This window comes from Passer domesticus, chromosome 17, assembly GCF_036417665.1.
Source record: "Passer domesticus isolate bPasDom1 chromosome 17, bPasDom1.hap1, whole genome shotgun sequence".
In the NCBI taxonomy this organism is placed as follows: domain Eukaryota; kingdom Metazoa; phylum Chordata; class Aves; order Passeriformes; family Passeridae; genus Passer; species Passer domesticus.
In genome coordinates this window covers 12,302,697-12,321,421 of record NC_087490.1, presented here as the reverse complement: position 1 = coordinate 12,321,421, position 18,725 = coordinate 12,302,697, and the positions used below count along the sequence as shown (strand labels likewise).

The following is an 18,725-nucleotide window of genomic DNA, read 5'->3' as shown; positions in this document are numbered from 1 at the left end:
CCCAATCCCGTGGGGCCGCCCCCCTCCCGCCTTTCCCCGCCCCTTTGGCTCATTTCCCCGCCCCTTCGGCTCATTTCCCCGCCCCTTCGGCTCATTTCCCCGCCCCTTCGGCTCATTTCCCCGCCCCTTCGGCTCATTTCCCCGCCCCTTCGGCTCATTTCCCCGCCCCTTCGGCTCATTTCCCCGCCCCTTCGGCTCATTTCCCCGCCCCTTTCCCGCCCTTCTCGCGAGACCCGCTGACCCGGAAGTGGCGGCAGCGCGGCCGCACGTGTGGCCGCTCCGTGCCGAGCCGAGCCGAGCCGTGCCAGCTTGGATCGTGCCGTGTCCCCGTCCCCGCCGCCGCCATGGGCCGAGCGCGCCGCCGGCACAACTGGAAGGCGCGGCAGGCGCAGGGCCCCGCGCCGCCGCCCGCCGCAGAGGCGCTGGAGCTGCCGCTGGAGCTGGGAGGTGCGGCCGGGCCGGGCCGTGCTGTGCCGTGCTGTGCCGTGCTGTGCTGGGCCGGGCCGGGCTCCCCGTGAGGGCTCGGGCCGAAGGGCCCCGCAGCGCTGCGGAGGCCGGAGCTGCTGCCGCCTCTGCCGGGTTTTTATCGCGTTTTTATCGGAAGCATTGTTACTTTTAAAGCCCCGGCGCTCCTCCGTGCCGGGGTGCGGCTCGGGGTGCCCTGGCGGTGTTGGGTGCCCGGCCGGGCTCGGTGCCAGGCTGGGCTCGGGGGTGTTTCCCAGCCGAATTCATGCCCTCGCTCCGTGTCTCGCTGGCTGTGCATTAACAGCTCTGTTTCAGCAGCGAGAGCCTCCAGGGAGCTCAGGAGCTGTCCCTGGCTCCCTTCTGAGTCAGTGGTTCCATTATTTATTACAGCAGCTGTATTCAACATATTAAACATGCTTCTTATATTTAATATTCGCTTTCTCAAACTTAAAAATATGGCGTTGCTTTAAAAAAGAATACGTTACTTATTCTATTTTTATTATTCAGAATCTAGTAATACGGTTTTTTTTAGTATTAAAATCCACTGGTGCCCGGGTGAAGCAGAATGCTGGGGAGTCACCCCAGGGCACACCGTGTCCTGACCCTGGGGGATTGAGTAAAAAGGCAAAAATTGCATAATACTGTTAAATAAATCTTGGAGAATCGCCCTCAGGGCTATAGAAAGCTCAGGGTTGTTGAATGCCCAGTTTCGAGGTCTTTTGCCCTTGCTGATGCTGCAGGATTTTTTATTTTTTTTTGGCTGGGCATGAGGGTTGTGTTTGTTTGAAGCAGCTAAATGTGGCCTGGTGCTTGATAAGCCTGCTGGGCAGTGTGCTGAAAATAACCCGCCTGGCCCAGGTGAATAACCCAGACCCTTCCCTCAGATGCTGCAACGCTGAAGGGGATTGATGAGAGTAATGCCCTGGTCCTGCCAGCAAAAAAAGCCAAGAAGAAAAAAGTCACCAGTGCTGTGCAACAGCAGAAGAAACCCCTGAGCAAGAAACAGAAGAAAAACCTGCAGAAGGTTTTGGAGCAGAAGGAAAAGAAAAAACAGGTGTGTTGCTCTTTCTGGCAACAGCAGCTTCTTAAATCCTAAATTCTTAAATCTTTAATTCTTAAATCTTAAATTCTCTTAAAATGAGGGTTTGGTGTTGGTGTGTGGGGAGGGGGGGATGATGATGAGGATGGTGAGGGAGCTGAGCTGTCAGGGGGTGTCTGTGACTCTCAGGGGTGTGCAGGTGCTGAGGGTGATGCTACAACACCAGTCCCCCTTTGCTGGGCATTTGGGCAAATGTGCCCAAAATTTTGCTGGGCATTTGGGCAAAGATGCCCAAAATTTTGCTGGGCATTTGGGCAAAGATGCCCAAAATTTTGCTGGGCATTTGCCCAAAGATGTCCAAAATTTTGCTGGGCATTTGCCCAAAGATGTCCAAAATTTTGCTGGGCATTTGAGCAGAGATGTCCAAAATTTTGCTGGGCATTTGCCAAAGGTGCCCCCAGGGGCTGCTGAGGGCAGCTGCAGGGGGAGGCACTGCCTGCCCTCCCAGAGGCTCAGGGCTGCAGGAACACCTGCTTTGTGGGCCAGCTCCTGCCCTGCCCAGGTGTGCAGGTGTGGATCCATCAGGATGGGATGGTTTTGCATTTTAAAAGCTCTCTGTGGAGCAGGTGCTGGGAGCAAACCTCCCTGCACCCCAGCGTGGGCCTGGCAGTGCTCCTGAAATGCTTGTTGTGTGTTTTCAGGGTGGAAATGGGAGTTTTTCTGTCTTTGTAAAAGCTTTCCAGGCAAAGTTAGTGTCCTGTTAGTGTCTGAGCAATGCTTTGACAGAGGAGCTCTGGTTTTGGAGGCAGCTCCAAGCTGTGGCTGCCTGCCCTGCCGTGTCCCACAGGAGCTGCCATTGCTCCAGGCTCATTCCAGTGCTTCAGTTCCAATCTGTGTTCTTTGCTGCTGTTTCTAGGGTGCAGCTGAGCTGCTCACTGCTGGGTTTTCTGTGGTACAGGGCTGAGATCTTCACCAGGCAGGACTGACCCTGCAGCAGCAGGAAGCTTTTACAGCAGGATTTGCCAGAGCACACCTTGGAATGCTCAAGTGCAGATCTTGGAATGAAATCCTTCCCTGGTCAAAGCAAGCACTGATTTTGGTTGTTTTCCCCAAACAGAGAGCTGAGCTGCTGAGCAAGCTGAACGAGGTGCAGGCGTCTGAGGCAGAAATGAAACTGCTGTACACCACTTCCAAACTGGGCACGGGGGAGCGCATGTTTCAGGCTAAAAGGTGAGGGGGTTTTTGGGTGGAACCCTTGCAGCTGGTCACTGTGTTTGAACAGCAGCATCCCGAGCTTTCCCCTGATTTTTTTTTCTTCTTCTTGGTGCAAACAGGTTCTTCAGAATGGATGGAGTTAAATAATTAGCTATTTTTGTCTGATAATGGGATAGTTATTTTCTTGGTCTTTCCTGTGGATGAGGATGAGGAGGTGACACAATCTGCAGGCTTTTAACAATTGTGCTAAACTGCAGAATTGATGGATAAACACTTCACTTATTTTCTTGTGCTGGAAGACATCTACTGATGTTGACCATAGCTGCTAGATTTATCAAGAGATAGATTGATCAAGAGCTGCATTTGTAGGTTAAACTGCAAAGATGCCTGCAGAAGAAATGGATAAACCCCACACAGGAAATGCTTAGATACAAAAATCCATCCACCAAAGGCAAGGCTTTACCTGGCAGAGCTGTGAAAACCCCCAGGAGTGGAGATCTGGTTTTTGGGGAGGTCATGTCTGCTTTGAGGTGCCAGAACACAGTTCACAGGTGGATGTTTTGTTCCCAGGGTGACACAGGAGCCAAGGACTGATGTCCCTGAAAGGATCAGGAGCATCAGCGGTGCCAACAAGAGAAGGCACAGCTCAGGTTCAGAATCAGAGCCCGAGGAGGAGCCCAGCAGCTCTGAGGAGGAGGAGGAAGAGCAGAAAGAAGACACTGAGCACTCCCCAGCCAGTGCTGTGAATGCTGCTGGGGAGGCAGAGGGAGGAGTGGGGAAGGCAGGGGCTGAGCAGCCTGCAGCTGCTCCCAGAGCCCCAGCTCCCCAGGCAGCCCCCAGCAAGGCTCCCTGCAAGCCTGCAGTGTTCATCCCTGTGCACAGGACTCCTGAGATCCAGGTGAGGCTCTGAACAGCACGGGCTTGTCAGGGGGATGGGGAGGAGGGTTCCAGCAGCTGGGTGCACTCAGCTCTGCTCCAGCAGCAGGAAAACTCGCCTTGTTTCAGGGTATTAGCATTTATCTTTAGCTTCACATACAGAATCTATCAACAGTCCTTTGCTGGAAAGTTTTCTGAAGTCCCTTTCAGCTCTCTGTTTTGTACCTGATTCTGGATGGTTTTGTCCCATTTGGTGTGGGCAGGGCATCGTGCAGAAACAGAAAAGCTCCACAAGAGCCTCAGCGGATGAGGCAGTTGTGAAATGAGTTTTCCCTTGAAGTGCTGTATTAAGAAACTCAAGGCACTCTGAAGTTTCACAAATTAAAGTGCAGAGCTTGCCCTCTGCTTGCCAGGAAGCTGCTCTGATGGCTCTGGTTCTCAGCCATGCTTGTGTGGTATGAGCTGGTTTAGAGATTCCTGAGTCAGGGGCTTGCAGAATTCCTGTTGTGGGTTTTATGTTCTGAGGAAGGTAACAGGTTTCAATCCTGAGGAAAACAAAAAAGGATGGAGAAACAACACAACTAAAATACGTGTTTTATACATTGTTTAGGAGGCAAGACTAAAGCTTCCCATCCTTGCTGAAGAGCAAGTGGTCATGGAAGCCATTAATGAGAATCCCGTTGTGATCATATGTGGAGAGACAGGGAGTGGCAAAACCACCCAAGTGCCTCAGTTCCTCTACGAAGCTGGATATGCCAGGTAGGAGTTGGATTTTATACGCAGCAAATGGAATTGCAGGGACAGCATTTTGGGAAAAACTTGACTGTAATCCATGCATCTTCAGATCTGCACAGGTATAACAGAAGGGAATCCCAAAGCTTCCTGTCTGTGTTTTTATTCCAACTACAGCTAAGACTGAGGCTGTGTGACTGATGCCATTAATCTAGAGCCATCAGCGAGAAATCCTGTTGTCATTTTTGGGGCTGCTGCTCTGTGTAATGAAAACAATTCCTCCTTTTCCTTCCCTCACCCCGTCAGCTCTGGCGGCGCCATCGGCATCACGGAGCCGCGGCGCGTGGCCGCCGTGTCCATGTCCCAGAGGGTCGCCAAGGAGATGAACCTGTCCCACAGGTGAGCTTCAGAAGGGCTTGGGACCTTGCTGGAAGGTGGCACTGAGGTGCTCTGTGGGTGACACGGCTTTGTGCTTTTCCCTGGGGCTGCCCTGGCGTTTCCCACAGAGTGGTTTCCTACCAAATCCGCTACGAAGGGAACGTTACGGATGAAACCCAGATCAAGTTCATGACGGATGGAGTGCTGCTCAAAGAGATTCAGAAGGTAACTTGCTCTCCTCAGTGTTATAAAAAGGGATTTTTTTTTGCATAGCTGGGAAGAGAGGCCAATGTGGACTTGTTGCCAGTCTTTCAAATCAGAATCCCTTTCAGCACCAGAGATTTATTTAATCTCTACCCTTGATATTCCTGCCCAAATCCCTAAACATTAGCTTATCTTGGTGGGGAAAATGAGAGCAAGAAGAGGCTTGGGAACCAGTCTGCTTTGTGTAGGGTGAGTGCATTAAACTGAGTGAGAAACAGAGCTGGGGATGGGGTCAGAGCTTGTGCAGCTGTGGGGTGTCCTGGCTCAGCTATCCCTGCTGAGGCCTCCTGTGCTGAAATCCATCTCCCTCCCCAGGACTTTCTGCTTTCCAAGTACAAAGTCATCATCATTGACGAGGCCCACGAGAGGAGCATGTACACAGACATCCTGATAGGCCTCTTGTCCCGCATCGTGCCCCTCCGGCAGAAGGTGAGAGGGGTGCCTCAGGTTTAACTCTTCTATTTTCACATTCTGTGCTGCTTTAGTGCGTGGGTCTGGGCTTTACATCAGGGCATGGTGAGCTCTGTGCACAGAGCAGGGAGACAAAACAATCCATTCTCTAGCTGGGGACCAAGAACTGATCCAAATCTCAGGTCCAAGAGCAGAAACCCTGTGGGCTGCAGAGAGAAAAACAAGGGTGGGACTGCAGGGGCTGCAGCTGGGGTTGGGCACTGAACTGCAACCTGCAAATGGAGCAGAACTTATAAAAGGGAGAGACCCCATGAGTAGTCATGCATTTTGGGACCATTGTGGTCCATCTTGGGTTCATTTTGGGACCATTTTGGTTCATCGTGGGTGCAGCCCTGGCTGGGCTCTTGTGTTGCCCAAGGTGGATCCATGGAGGAGATCCTTTTAATAAACCCCTAGTTTATTCTGTAACTCCATCTAGTCTCTGCTCTAGGTCAGCCTGCACAGGGCATCAAGAGGGGCAGGGCCCCTGCTCTGGACATGGCTGTGCCAGGGAGGGGATGTTCCACATGAAGAGGCTCTGTGATGTGGAATTCCAAGGAAATCTGACAGAAATACCACTCAGTTAACACATTTCTCTTTCTGTATGATTGAAGAAGCACAGGGCTTGCACCAAGGGGGAAATAGCACAGATCAGTAGCAAGAGGTGACTTTTCAGGCAGAATCCAGTTCACCTGAGACTTGCAGTGCAGATAATGGAATTCCAGCAGCAGTGCTGGGGAGGAGTGTGGGCACAGGGTGACAGATGTGTGTCCCTGCAGAAGGGGCTGCCCCTGAAGCTGATCATCATGTCGGCGACGCTGCGAGTGGAGGATTTCACTGCCAACAGCAGGCTGTTCTCTGTCACACCTCCTGTCATCCAGGTACTGTCCCCTCCCTGGGAGCTGAGACACAGCCAGGCAGCCTCTGGAAAACCAGGGACAAACAGGGGCACTCTAATCTTTCCAGTTGGTGCTGAAATCTTTCAGATAACTGATGTAAAAACAGTCATGTAGTTTAGGCTATTGTTTCTTTTGGGACTTGGTGTTTTTCTTTCCACCTTTATCAGAAAACCACCCTGGCAGAATCTGATTATCTTGAGAAACTCTTAAGTTATGGTTCAGGGGAAGTAGAAAGCCTCAATCTGAGCTGATGATGTGAAAGGGGGGAAAGCTTTGGTTTCTAGCATGGTTTTATGGTGGAGCTGACAGCACCAGTGATTTCTGTGGCCTTGGTGTTTTGTAGGGTACCAAACCCTGGAGGTGAACAGAAATGCAGGGTGAGCTTTTCTGGCTGTCCCATGAGCTCTGTAATGATTGTGTGGGGTTATGACAGCAAACAAACCCTTTATTTCTATAACTATCTTTATTTGGTGTTTGCTCTGCAGGTTGATGCAAGGCAGTTCCCTGTAACTGTTCATTTTAACAAGAAAACCCCCCTGGATGATTACAGTGGGGAGTGCTTCAGGAAAGTCTGTAAAATCCATCGGATGCTGCCTGCAGGTGAGAGAATTCACTGCTGAGAACCTCTCAAATTGAATATGTCCAAAGTTTTGGGGGTTGTTATTGGATTTTTTTTTCTTTTTTTTTTCCCCTTGCAGGTGGGATTTTGGTGTTTTTAACAGGACAGGCAGAAGTTCACTCTCTGTGTAGAAGATTAAGGAAAGCATTCCCATACCTAAAAAACAACACTGCAGGTAATGCTGTAGAAGCTGTTCAACTTCAGAATTATCCTGCTGAGAAGTGAGCTTGCTTTGCATCTGAAAATGTGAACTTCTATTTTAAAATCACAAAATAAGAGATTTGGGGAAAGTTGTGGGTGATTGTCATGACTGATAAGTTTTGTGCTGGTTTGAGTTTGGTTAAAGATCCCTTCCAGTTCCCCTCTGCCTTCAGTTTGCTTCTTCCACCTTTTCCAAGAGGAAAGCTTGCTCAGCTGACAGCTGTTCCACTGCTGTTTTTCAGGAGGAGAGGATGACAAAGAAGACTCTGTGGAAGAAATCAGGAAATTGAAGAACTCGAGGAAGCGGAGGAGAGTTCTGGTAATGTGTGATGGGTAGAGTTCCTCCAGGAGGCAGCAGGGAATGGCTGCAGGCAGCACTGCTGTGGGGCTGTGCCTCTCACCTGAAGCCCTGCAGCCCACAGGTGCCCCCTCAGTGCTGCAGGGTGCTGAAACTCTGGGTGTTATGGGCAGGAGATTGATTTAGGTTGAGTACTGACCACTAAAACTTGAATGGAGGGAGCTCCAGACTTGCTGGCACCAGGGCTGCTCCTCATCTCACCATTTGTTACCCAGAATTTGGACTGGGTTTGACAGGGAGATGAAATTCTAACACTAACCCATGTTCACAGAAACTTTGGAACGTTTGTTAGACATATCTGGATTAGGAGGCCAGTTCTCTTCTTTCTAAGAGTTATAATAAATGACAATATAAAGAGATGGAATGGGATTTGGCATTGTATGCTTTTGGAATGCCTCCAATTTAAAAAAAAAAGTCTAATTAGGAAATACTTTATTTTGTACCTGAGAAGGCCTAAGAAATGTGAGTCCTTGTCTCAGCTTTGCCTCCAAAGCAATGCAAAGTGCTGCTTGTGTCCCCCTCTTAATGGGCTGCTTTCATCTTCCCTCTCTTTCTCAGACTCTCCCCAAAATTGATCTGAACAATTACTCTGTGTTACCAGTGGATGAAGGAGATGAGGACAGAGACATTGACAGTGATGATGATGCTGCAGGCTCTGATCTTGACCTGGATTTAGGAGATGGAGACTCAGAAGAAGGTTTGGCACTTGTGAAAGAAGGAATCCCTGTCTCCTGTGCAATGAGTGACTTGAGTTGTTTGTCCTGTGCTGAGCTGTGGCCCCAGAGCAGCCCCATGCCATGGGAAAGCTGTTCAGCTTTTCCAGCTCCAGTCCCAGTTACTGGCACCAGTTTGTACCAGTTGCTTTCCTGGTTTTAGTGGTGTTTGTGCAGATGTTGCTGGGGCTAAGCCTGAAGCTGGACTGAGCAGTGTTGCTTTGTTTCCCCACAGATGAGAAATCTGATTCATCCCTGCCCCTGTATGTGCTCCCACTCTACTCCTTGCTGGCACCAGAGAAGCAGGCAAAGGTAAAGGATTTATTGTCACAGTGAGCAGGAGATCTTACAGATAACAGTGATCACTGTCTGAGGTCCCAAGTGAGATAAAACTCCCATCTTGGACTGTGACAGCTTGAATGGCCCAGTGGGCAGGTTGGGGTGGGACTGGGGCAGGCCTGGCTTGGGCTGGGCTCACAGGGTGGGAGAGGTGATCAGCCACAGCCCTGTAGGATCTCTGAATCCATCCTGGCCCTGGGCACGTGGAGATGCTGCTGCCAGCAGGCAGCTCGAACAGATCCTGCTGTCCTGGAGGCAGCAGCAGTGTCTGAACACCACTCAGTGCTGGTGTGTGCCCCACTGCAGCCCTGGGGCCACACCTGAGGCTTAACCCAGCTGGACAAAGACCTTCAGGGCTGGAGACACGGGGCTGGGTCTGTGCTCTGACTCCTGCATGCCCCTTGCAGTGCCACATACACTGCCATGCCTTTGCAGCCCCCCAGGACCAAGCCTGCCCCTTTCCTTGCGCCCTTTCCCTGCCCCTTTCTTTCTTCCCTGCCCCTTTCTTCCCTGCCCCTTTCCTTGGCCCTTCCCTGCCTCTCCCATGCCCCTCTGTCTCCTGCAGGTGTTCCGGCCTCCTCCTGCTGGCACCAGGCTCTGCGTGGTGGCCACCAACGTGGCTGAGACGTCCCTGACCATCCCTGGCATCAAGTACGTGGTGGATTGTGGCAAGGTGAAGCGGCGCTGCTACGACAGGATCACGGGGGTCTCGTCCTTCAGGGTCACCTGGATCTCCCAGGCCTCGGCCGACCAACGCGCCGGCCGCGCCGGCCGCACCGAGCCCGGCCACTGCTACAGGTCAGGGACAGGGAAACCTTCAGCCTGGGGGTTTGGCATCATTCTATGGCCACTGCTACAGGTCAGGGACAGGGAAACCTTCAGCCTGGGGGTTTGGCATCATTCTGTGGCCACTGCTGCAGGTCAGGGACTGGGAAACCTCAGCCTGGGGGTTTGGCATCGTCCCATGGCCACTGCCACAGATCAGGGACAGGGAAACCTTCAGCCTGGGGTTTGGCATCATCCCATGGCCACTGCCACAGATCAGGGACTGGGAAACCTCATCCTGGGGATTGGCATCATCCCACACCACTGCTACAGGTCAGGGACAGGGAACCTCAGGATTGGGCATCATCCCATGGCCACTGATACAGGTCAGGGACTGGGAAACCTTAGTGGCATCATCCCACACCACTGCTGCAGGTCAGGGACAGGGAAACCTTCAGCCTGGGGGTTTGGCATCATCCCATGGCCACTGCTACAGGTCAGGGACAGAGAAACCTTAGTGGCATCATCCCACACCACTGCTGCAGGTCAGGGACAGGGAAACCTCAGCATGGGGCTCTCCCTGGGGATGTGGCATCACCCCCCACCCACTGCCCCATCCCCTGCTGCTCACAGTGCTCTGGGGTGTCTCTGTTCCAGTTCAAGGTGAAGCCAAGTGAGAGCTGGCACTGGTGGTACTGGTTTGGGCACGGGAGTAATTAGCATGGACTCCATGATTGCAGAAGGCTGATCCATTGCCTTGTTAAGCTATGCTATGTTATGTGGCATTCACTTTTTCTGGAAAATGCTTTTGCCCAGGATTTTTCTCCTGGGAAGCTGAGAAGCCTCAGAGAAAAAGGAAAACAAATATTACCTCATTTGCTTCTGCTGTGTTGTGTTCACATGTGGAATGTGTTTGGAGATTGTTTACCCACAGGTGATTGTTTCATTGGGTTCTGCTGTGAGTTGTTTTCACTCTTTGGCCAGTCAGGGCCAAGCTGTTTCAGGACTCTGGAGAGAGTCACCAGTTTTCATTATTATTTTTTTAGCATTCAGTAAATATCCTTTCTGTATTCTTTAGTATAGCATTCTTTAATATAATATAGTATTATAAAATTATAAATTAACCTTCTGAGAACATGGAGTCAGATTCATCATTCCTCCCTTCATTGGGGCACCCCATAAATACAATAATATTATATTATACTGTGAAGAAACTCGTGACTCTTACAGACTGTCTGATGCAGCTTTAACTTAATTGTCAATCAATCCAAACACCATCCAGTGTCCAGTTAAGAAAGCACCCTTTGGTAAACAGTCTCCATAACACATTCCTCATGTGCAGAGCAACAGGTGCAGCAAGTGGAGACAAGAATTGTTTCTCATTCTCTTCTCTGAACTGTCTCACAGCTTCCCAGGAAAATCCTGGGAGAGAGCTGTGTCTCTGCTCAGAGGATGTGTGATTGCCACATCACTGGTTTGGGTTTGGCTGCTCAGGGGCATTTCTCTTGCTGAAAATTCTTATTTTCATGGCTGGGTTAGATTTACCATGGCCAGGTGGATTTAACTCTCAGCCAAGTTAACTTGTGAATAAGGCAAATGCCCCAACCTGTAAATAATGATAGGATGATGTAAATATTATCCACAGTTGCCCTTTTTTAATCCCTTGCTAATTTTTCCTGCATATCCTTTGGGTTAAGATTTCTTTTAAGTATCTAAATAACACTTCTGGTCCACTAGGTTATACTCCTCAGCAGTTTTCATGGACTTTGAGAAATTTTCTGCTCCAGAAATAACAAAGCGACCAGTGGAAGACCTGATTCTGCAAATGAAGGCATTAAATATAGAAAAGGTGAGCTGGAAAGGGCTTTGTACCACAGCACCCTTTAAAGTGGTTGCCCTTAGGAGCCAGAAACAAACAGGAAATGTTACAGAAATGTGTTTTATTGTCACTGCTTGAAGCTGTGCCTTGTGGCAGAACTTCAGATCCTGAGTCCATTTTGGTTCTGCACATTGCAGGAGCTGCTCTGAATTCCACTGGGCCTTAACAGACATGTTTGTTCAGGCAGTAAATGCTTTCTTATATTCTTAGAGGTTAAAAAAAGCCCTGGGTCTGTGTTTTGGAGATACTGGAGCTTTCAGAAAGCACAACACTTGAATTCAGACCTTCCAGCAGCCTTGCCTGGGCGTGCCTGCACTCAGTGCCAGCTCAGGGTGATTCTGCTCTTCCTGTTCCCTCCTGGTTTTGTTCCAAGCATTTCCTGCCATTATGTCTCCTTTCCTTTCACTCCTGGCAGGCATCCTGGATGTTTTGCTTTGGCCCAGGTAACCAGAGGGGAGGATTTCACTCCCTTGCAGAGCTGCTTGCTGTGCCCAGCCTGTTTTCCAGTGTCAGTGGAGAACTGAGGGGCTTTGCTCTTGTTTCCCTAGGTCATCAACTTCCCATTCCCAACACCTCCTCCCACGGAAGCTCTGGCAGCAGCTGAGGAGCTGCTGATAGCCCTGGGTGCCTTAAAGGAGCCCCCCATGACAGGAAGGTAATGCCTGTGCTCCCCCACTGATGTGAGCTCTGCTGTCCTGCTCCCGTTGCACCCCACAGCCAGGGATGTCCTTTGGCTCAGAAACTGCCCAGTTTGCTTCCCCTCTGCTTGTTCCATGGCCCTGGGTGTGTTTGGGCAGGGAAACACTGCTGGGAGCCCCAGCAGGGCTGCTGGGAGCTGTGGGAGGAAGAGGAATCTTTCCCCTGCTTTTGGCACCATCACACACCAAAACCTGAGAAAACACCTCCAATTAATTGGGCTGCCAGAACGGGGAGCACAAACTTGTTATCAATCAAACCTACCTCACTACCTGAGCTCTCTGTGCCCTGCCCAGGCTGAAGCAGCAGCTGGCAGCGAAGCTGAGCTGCCCCATCAGTGCCCTGGGCAGAGTCATGGCCACTTTCCCCGTGGCCCCCCGCTACGCCAAGATGCTGGCCTTGAGCAGGCAGCACGACTGCCTGCCCTACACCATCACCATCGTGTCTGCCATGACTGTCAGGGAGCTCTTTGAGGAGCTGGACAGGTGAGTGGCTGAGCCCGCCTGTGTCCCTGTCACCCTGTGCCCTGTGCCTGGAGCACAGCTCTCACAGTGCTGCTCTGTGTTCCCTGCAGGCCAGCAGGCAGCGAGGAGGAGGCAGCCCAGCTGAAGGGGAGGAGAGCCAAGTTTCTGCAGATGCAGAAGGTCTGGGCTGGGCAGGGCCAGATGCAGAAGCTGGGGGACCTGATGGTGATGTTAGGTACAGAGCCTGCTTCCCTGCACATTCCCCTGGTTCTGTGATTCCCTGTGCCATTCCTCTTGTTCTGTGTTAGGTACAGAGCCTGATTCCTGTGCCATTCCCCTGGTTCTGTGATGGGTACAGAGCCTGATTCCTGTGCCATTCCCCTGGTTCTGTGATTCCCTGTGCCATTCCCCTGGTTCTCTGATTCCCTGTGCCATTCCCCTGGTTCTGTGATGTTGGGTGCAGAGCCTGATTCCCGGTGCCATTCCCATTATTCTGTCCTCCTGCTGTCACCCTGAGCCCTCAGCCTGGCACTGCCAGAGGCTCCCCTGTGCTCCCTTGTGCTGTATCCATGCAGGTGACCCCCTCACAGCAATAACGTGCTCTGACTCCATGATTCAGAAAGGCTGAACAAATGCTTTATTAAGCTGCACTATATTACACTAGTGCTATATTATCTTACATACTAAAAAGATAGTGCACTAAAGAATACTAAAGAAATACCCATGAGTGTCTGAGACAGCCAGGACACAGCTTTGAGTGATGGGCCAGTCACTCAGAACAGCTTTCACCCATGTCTAATTAACAAATCACTTCAGGTAAACGATATCCATAACACATTCCACATGTGCCAGACAACAGGAGCAGTGAATAGAGATAAGAATTGGTTTCTTCTCTGAGGTTCTCACTGCCTTCTCCAGGAAAAATCCTTGGGAAACTTGTGCCTGCTGCTCTCTGTGAAGAGAACTGCACCACAGTGCTGCAGGGCTGAGCTCAGCACTGCTCTCCAGCCTCCGCTCCCCCAGAGCACACAGGAAACCTGGCACATTTCCTGAAAAATCCCTTTGCCCAGGATTTTCTCCTGGAAAGCTGAGAAGCCTCAGAGAAAAAGGAAAACAAATTCTTACCTCATTTGCTTCTCCTGTGTTGTGCTCACGTGTGGAATGTGTTTGGAGATTGTTTCACTGGTTTCACGTGGATTGTTTTCACTCCTTGGAACTGAAGTTTGCAGTGTTGCCATTTCCTGGTGTTCAGGTAGGAAATGTTATAAAAGAGGTAAGAAGTACCATTAGTTCATCTTGTGAAGTGCTTGGTGTCTCCAGAGAAGGTGAAGCAGAAAATGATGGGGTTATTAAAAACCTCCATCACTTCAGGAAAGCTTAAAAATTTCACAGTGCCAAGCTGTGTCAGGGCTCTGGAGAGAGTCACCAGTTTTCATTATTATCTTTTTAGCATTCTGTAGCTATCCTTTCTGTATTTTTTAGTATAGAATTCTTTAATATAGTATCATAAAATAATAAATTCTCCTTCTGAGAACATGGAGTCAGATTCATCGTTCCTCCCTTCATCGGGGCACCCCACGATACAATAGAAACCCTGCAATGCCACATTGCCTGGGGCAGTGCTGTCCCCTGTGGGCTGATCAGTTCTCCTAATTAAACCCTTCTGTCCACACCAGGAGCAGTGGGGGCCTGTGAGTTTGCTGGCAGCAGCCGGGAGTTCTGCGAGCAGCACGGGCTGCGGCACAAAGCCATGCTGGAGATCCGGCGCCTCCGCGGGCAGCTGACCACTGCAGGTGAGGGGCTGGGGGAGCTGCTCTGCTGGGGGAGCTGCTCTGCTGGCTCTCTGCTGGGGCTGGCACACCCCCACAGAGCTGGTTCCTGTCCTGCTGCATCCTCCCTGCCCTGGTTTCCCCGCAGTGAACTCGGTCTGCAGGGATGCTGGCCTCTACGTTGACCCCAAGATGAAGCCCCCAACAGAAGCTCAGGTCACCTACCTGAGGCAGATTGTGCTGGCAGGGCTGGGGGATCACCTTGCCCGGCGGGTTCAGGCAGAGGAGCTGCTGGATGACAAGTGGAAAAATGCCTACAAGGTGAGCAGCGTGGGTGGGCTCAGTTCCTGCTGCCCTGCGTGGCAGAAAGGTGCTGCTGTGCAAAGCCCAGGCTTCTGGCTGGCTGCAGCACTGAGGATGCCTGGGCTGCCTTCCTGCAACTTCTCTCTGTGGAACTGAAGTTTGCAGTGTTGCCATTTCCTGGTGTTCAGGTAGGAAATGTTATAAAAGAGGTAAGAAGTACCATTAGTTCATCTTGTGAATGCTTGGTGTCTGCAGAAAAGGTGAAGCAGAAAATGATGGGATTATTAAAAACCTCCATCACTTCAGGAAAGCTTAAAAATGCACCTCTGAGAGAGACTGAAATGAGGAAATTGGATTGTCAGTAACTGCTTCAATCTCTGTGCCTCCTTCCAGACTGCACTCCTGGAGGACCCAGTGTTCATCCACCCCAGCTCCGTCCTGTTCAAAGAGCTCCCAGAGTTTGTGGTGTATCAAGAGATTGTTGAGACTTCAAAGCTGTACATGAAAGGTGAGGAGCTCACAAGTGCCTTGGCAGTGTTTCCCCCTGTGCTGGCCTTTCTGAGTGGTTGTGACTGCTGGGATTTGGATCCTTAAGGCTTCCTAGATCTGGATCAGGAGATAAATTGCTCCTTTTTTTTTATTTATCTGGCAGAATTGGCTGGAGCAAAGCTCAGCTGCTGAAATAGCTCCTTTGCCCCAGCCCTGCCAACCACAGCTGCCTGCTGCTGATCTCTGAACAGATTTTTACAACATAAAAAGTCTGAAAAAATCGAGGGACAAGTAAATCTGTGGAGATGAGACCCTGACCGTGCCCTGTACCCCCGGGGCTGCCAGTGAGCTGTGGCCCTTGGCAGCAAACCTTTATCCAGGTGTGTTTTCCCTCCTCCTCAGGTGTGTCTGCAGTGGAGCCCGAGTGGATCCCTGCCCTGCTGCCACCCTACTGCCACTTTGGGAAGCCTCTGGAGAGCCCCCCTCCCTCCTACTGCCCTGGCACGGGCCGGGTTCGCTGCCACAGACCCAGTGTCTTCTGTAAGTGTCCCTCAGGAGCTGCCCTGCCCCACAGGAAGGGCCAGGAGGGGCTCTGAGCACCTCCACGGGCTGTGTAGCATTTAAATATTGGCATTTCCCCCTGGAACGGGCACTGTGGAGGCTGGCTGGGGCTGGCAGTGTCCTCCCCTGTGGTGCCAGGACAAGGGAAGAGATGAGAATCTTGGCTCCATGTTTCTGAAGGCTGATTTATTATATGATGATATATATTATATACTAAATTATACACTAAAACTCTGCTAAAAGAATAGAGAAAGGATCCATCAGAAGGCTGGAAAGGACAGGAGAGGAATGATAACAAAAGCTCCTGACTCCCAGAGTGTCCAAGCCAGCTGACTGTGAGTGGCCATTAATTAGAAACAACCAATATGCACCAGTCCCACATTAATCAACCATTAATCAACCAACATGCACCAGTCCCAGATTAATCAACCATTAATCAACCAACATGCACCAGTCCCAGATTAATCAACCATTAATCAACCAACATGCACCAGTCCCAGCTGCACCTGCTGCATTCCACAGCAGCAGATAATTATTATTTACATTTCTTTCCTGAGGCTCCTCAGCTCCTCAGGAGAAAAATCCTGGCAAAAGGGTTTTTCAGAAAATATCGTGGCTGCATTGCCCCCTTCTCCTGGCACCTGTGCTGTCCCCCTTCCTGGAGGTGTGCCCTCCTGGGGAGCAGGGGGCAGACCTGGGCTGTTTGTTGTTTCCAGACCGGGTGGGCTGGCAGCTCCCTGCTGTGGAAGTTGATTTCCCCGCGGGAATCGATCGCTACAAACACTTTGCCAGGTTCCTGCTGGAGGGGAAGGTGAGTGTGCCCCAGCTGCACCATTTCCCTCAGGTTAGCAATCAGCTTCTAGCCCAGATTTTGGAGGAGATGAACCTTATGGCTTCATTTTTGGTGCCTCCCCATTCCTCATCACTTGCTGGTGGGTGGAGGAGTTTGTTGTGGTTGACGAGGTGGGAAGGGATCTTTAAAACACAAAATAAGCATGAAAAAAATCAGTATTTCAATAAAACACACCCCCAAATTTAACTCCTCTTTTTGCAAAGTAAAAAAAGCTAAAAGCTCTGTCTTTGTCCACCCTGAGACAGAAGAATTGTCCAAGAAGTCAGGACAAGATTATGGACACAGGGATGGGAGGAAATGGTGATGGAGAATATGGCATGGAAATCTGCAGCAGCACAAGTTCATTGATGGTTGTTATCATAACACAATTAATTTACCTTATTCATTATAGAATTGTTGTAACAAATCTTCCAGGTCATTAAAAAGCTGAGTTCTTACAGCCAGTGCCTGCTGTCCAGTCCCCTCATAATGCTGAAGACATGGTCCAAGTAAGTTCTTAAAAACAAACTTCAGGTCCTGTCTCCACCAAACACCTTTCACTTCCTTTCTAAATTAAAAAATTCAGTGCTGAGGAGGGTGGTGGAGATTGTGATCTTGGGAAAATGTTGTCTGAGGGCCCTACAATGACCAAGTTTTCTCCTGTTTTAGTCAGGTCAGAGCTCAGCTTGGCCCCTGGGGAATCCTTTTTGCTTTGCCTCGAGCTCTGCAGCTGCAGGGGAGACACAAGAGCAACTGCTGCTGCTTTTAGCCACGGGAGGTGGTGGTGGGGGGAAGAAAACCCTGGTAGTGAATTTTCTTCAGCCATGTCTGTGTGCAGAGGTTGTGTTTACACATCTGTATTTAGCCTTTCCCAGAGATGTGGGGTTGCTGAAGGTGAGCTGCATGCTCTGCCTCTGCTGAGCTGTGCTAATGAACGTGGTTCTGTTCTCCATTTCTCTGATTCAGACTTCAGCCCAGGACAGAAGCCCTCCTGCAGGCTCTAGTTAAAGAGAACTGTGATAATCGTGGTGCCTTGGTGGCTGCATGGAGGAAAAATCCTAAATGTAAGTGTTCTGCTTGCCTGATCATCAGGCGTGGCAGTGGGGTACCTCGAGCACTACTGAATTATAATTTCAAAAAATTGACTCTTTCACTTCTTAAGCTCCAAATATTTCCTGTTTTCTTATCAGAAGCAGTAATGCCCTGTGCTTGGCTCTTGTGAAAAATGACAGAGAGCACTTCAGAAAGCAACATTTATTTGTATTCTAAGATTTTTTTTTCCTGTAGTTATAACCACAGTTAAAATGCACAGACTGTGATGGTACTGTCCATGGATATATTGAATTTTTTTCCTGGTAAAATGGATTTCCTTCAGCCAGATGATAAGAATTCCTTGACAGAAGCAGCAGCGAGGTGCTGCAGTGATGGCTCACAGAGGTTCCTGGAAGCATCCCAGCTCCATCCCAGCAGTGGCTGCTGCTCCTGGCTCCAGGGGGGTGATCCCTCAGGAGATTTCCCAGCCAAACTCAGTAGCTCTCCTCTCCCCCTGCAGATCTGCTCTCAGCCTACTGCCAGTGGCTGCCCGAGGCCATGCACCAGGAGCTCGCCCTGAAGTGGCCACCAGTAGCCCTGTGACCCTGGTAATGATGGACTCCTTCTCTCCAAGGTGTTCTGGGAGCTTTCCAAAGGTTTCCTTGGAAATCTGAACCAGATGGACTCACCAACTGTAGTGATATCTTTCTGTAAGCAAACCAGGTGTTGTTCTGCTTTCCCAGAAGTCCTGCCAGCTGTTGGGCTGCTATTTTATAATATTAATGTTTGGATAATTTTATCCACTGTATTTTACAGATTTATTTTTTTAAACCTGAAGTGTCTCTTTGGACTATATTAGTCATATGAACTGTAATAAATATGTGAAATTCTTGGTCTGGATGGGAGGAATGTTTGCTGTGTGGGATGCTGCAGTGAGCAGGATGTCAGAGCTGTGCAGGCACATCCTCACGGGTGTCAGACAGAACCTGGGCAGCAGCTCAGGACAGGGAGCACAAAAATCAGGAATGGTTTAATTAGTGAAGGGAAGAAGCTTGAGTTTCCCTTCCCCTTCACCTGATCCTTCTGAGCCTGGTAAACCCAGTGCTGCTGGGCTGCTGCTTGTGCCACTGCTGCAGGAGAAAGCTGGGCCAGGGACCCTCCTGTCCCCGTGTCCTACAGAAACTGGTGCAGCCCAGCTGGCTGGATCAGTCCACAATTCCCAGTGATCCCACCACTGCCATGGGCTTCAGGGGAGAGGCCAGAACACAAGCATTAAAAACATCCAAAGCTGAAGAAACAGCAACTTTATACCTGCAGCTAGAAAGAAAGCAGCCCCTTGGTGTGTTTTCAGTCAAACACTGGGGTTTGGAATTTCAGCACCATTGGG

The 18,725-nt window shown here is 50.4% G+C and overlaps 1 protein-coding gene across 1 annotated transcript; it reads left to right on the top strand.

Moving 5' to 3' along the window:
- Nucleotides 1-247: 247 nt before the first annotated feature.
- DHX37 (DEAH-box helicase 37) lies at nt 248-18,238 on the top strand. The gene is made up of 27 exons (XM_064392468.1): nt 248-447; nt 1,350-1,519; nt 2,622-2,734; nt 3,290-3,617; nt 4,206-4,354; nt 4,634-4,726; nt 4,834-4,930; nt 5,285-5,398; nt 6,199-6,300; nt 6,804-6,918; nt 7,017-7,112; nt 7,381-7,457; nt 8,055-8,193; nt 8,445-8,521; nt 9,114-9,346; nt 11,051-11,162; nt 11,741-11,847; nt 12,185-12,373; nt 12,463-12,587; nt 14,029-14,145; nt 14,270-14,442; nt 14,818-14,932; nt 15,316-15,453; nt 16,191-16,285; nt 16,742-16,815; nt 17,273-17,370; nt 17,859-18,238. Exons 1-27 carry the CDS (start codon nt 345-347, stop codon nt 17,939-17,941), a joined length of 3,432 nt encoding a protein of 1,143 aa, XP_064248538.1. The 5' UTR covers nt 248-344; the 3' UTR covers nt 17,942-18,238.
- The last annotated feature ends 487 nt before the right edge of the window (nt 18,239-18,725 follow it).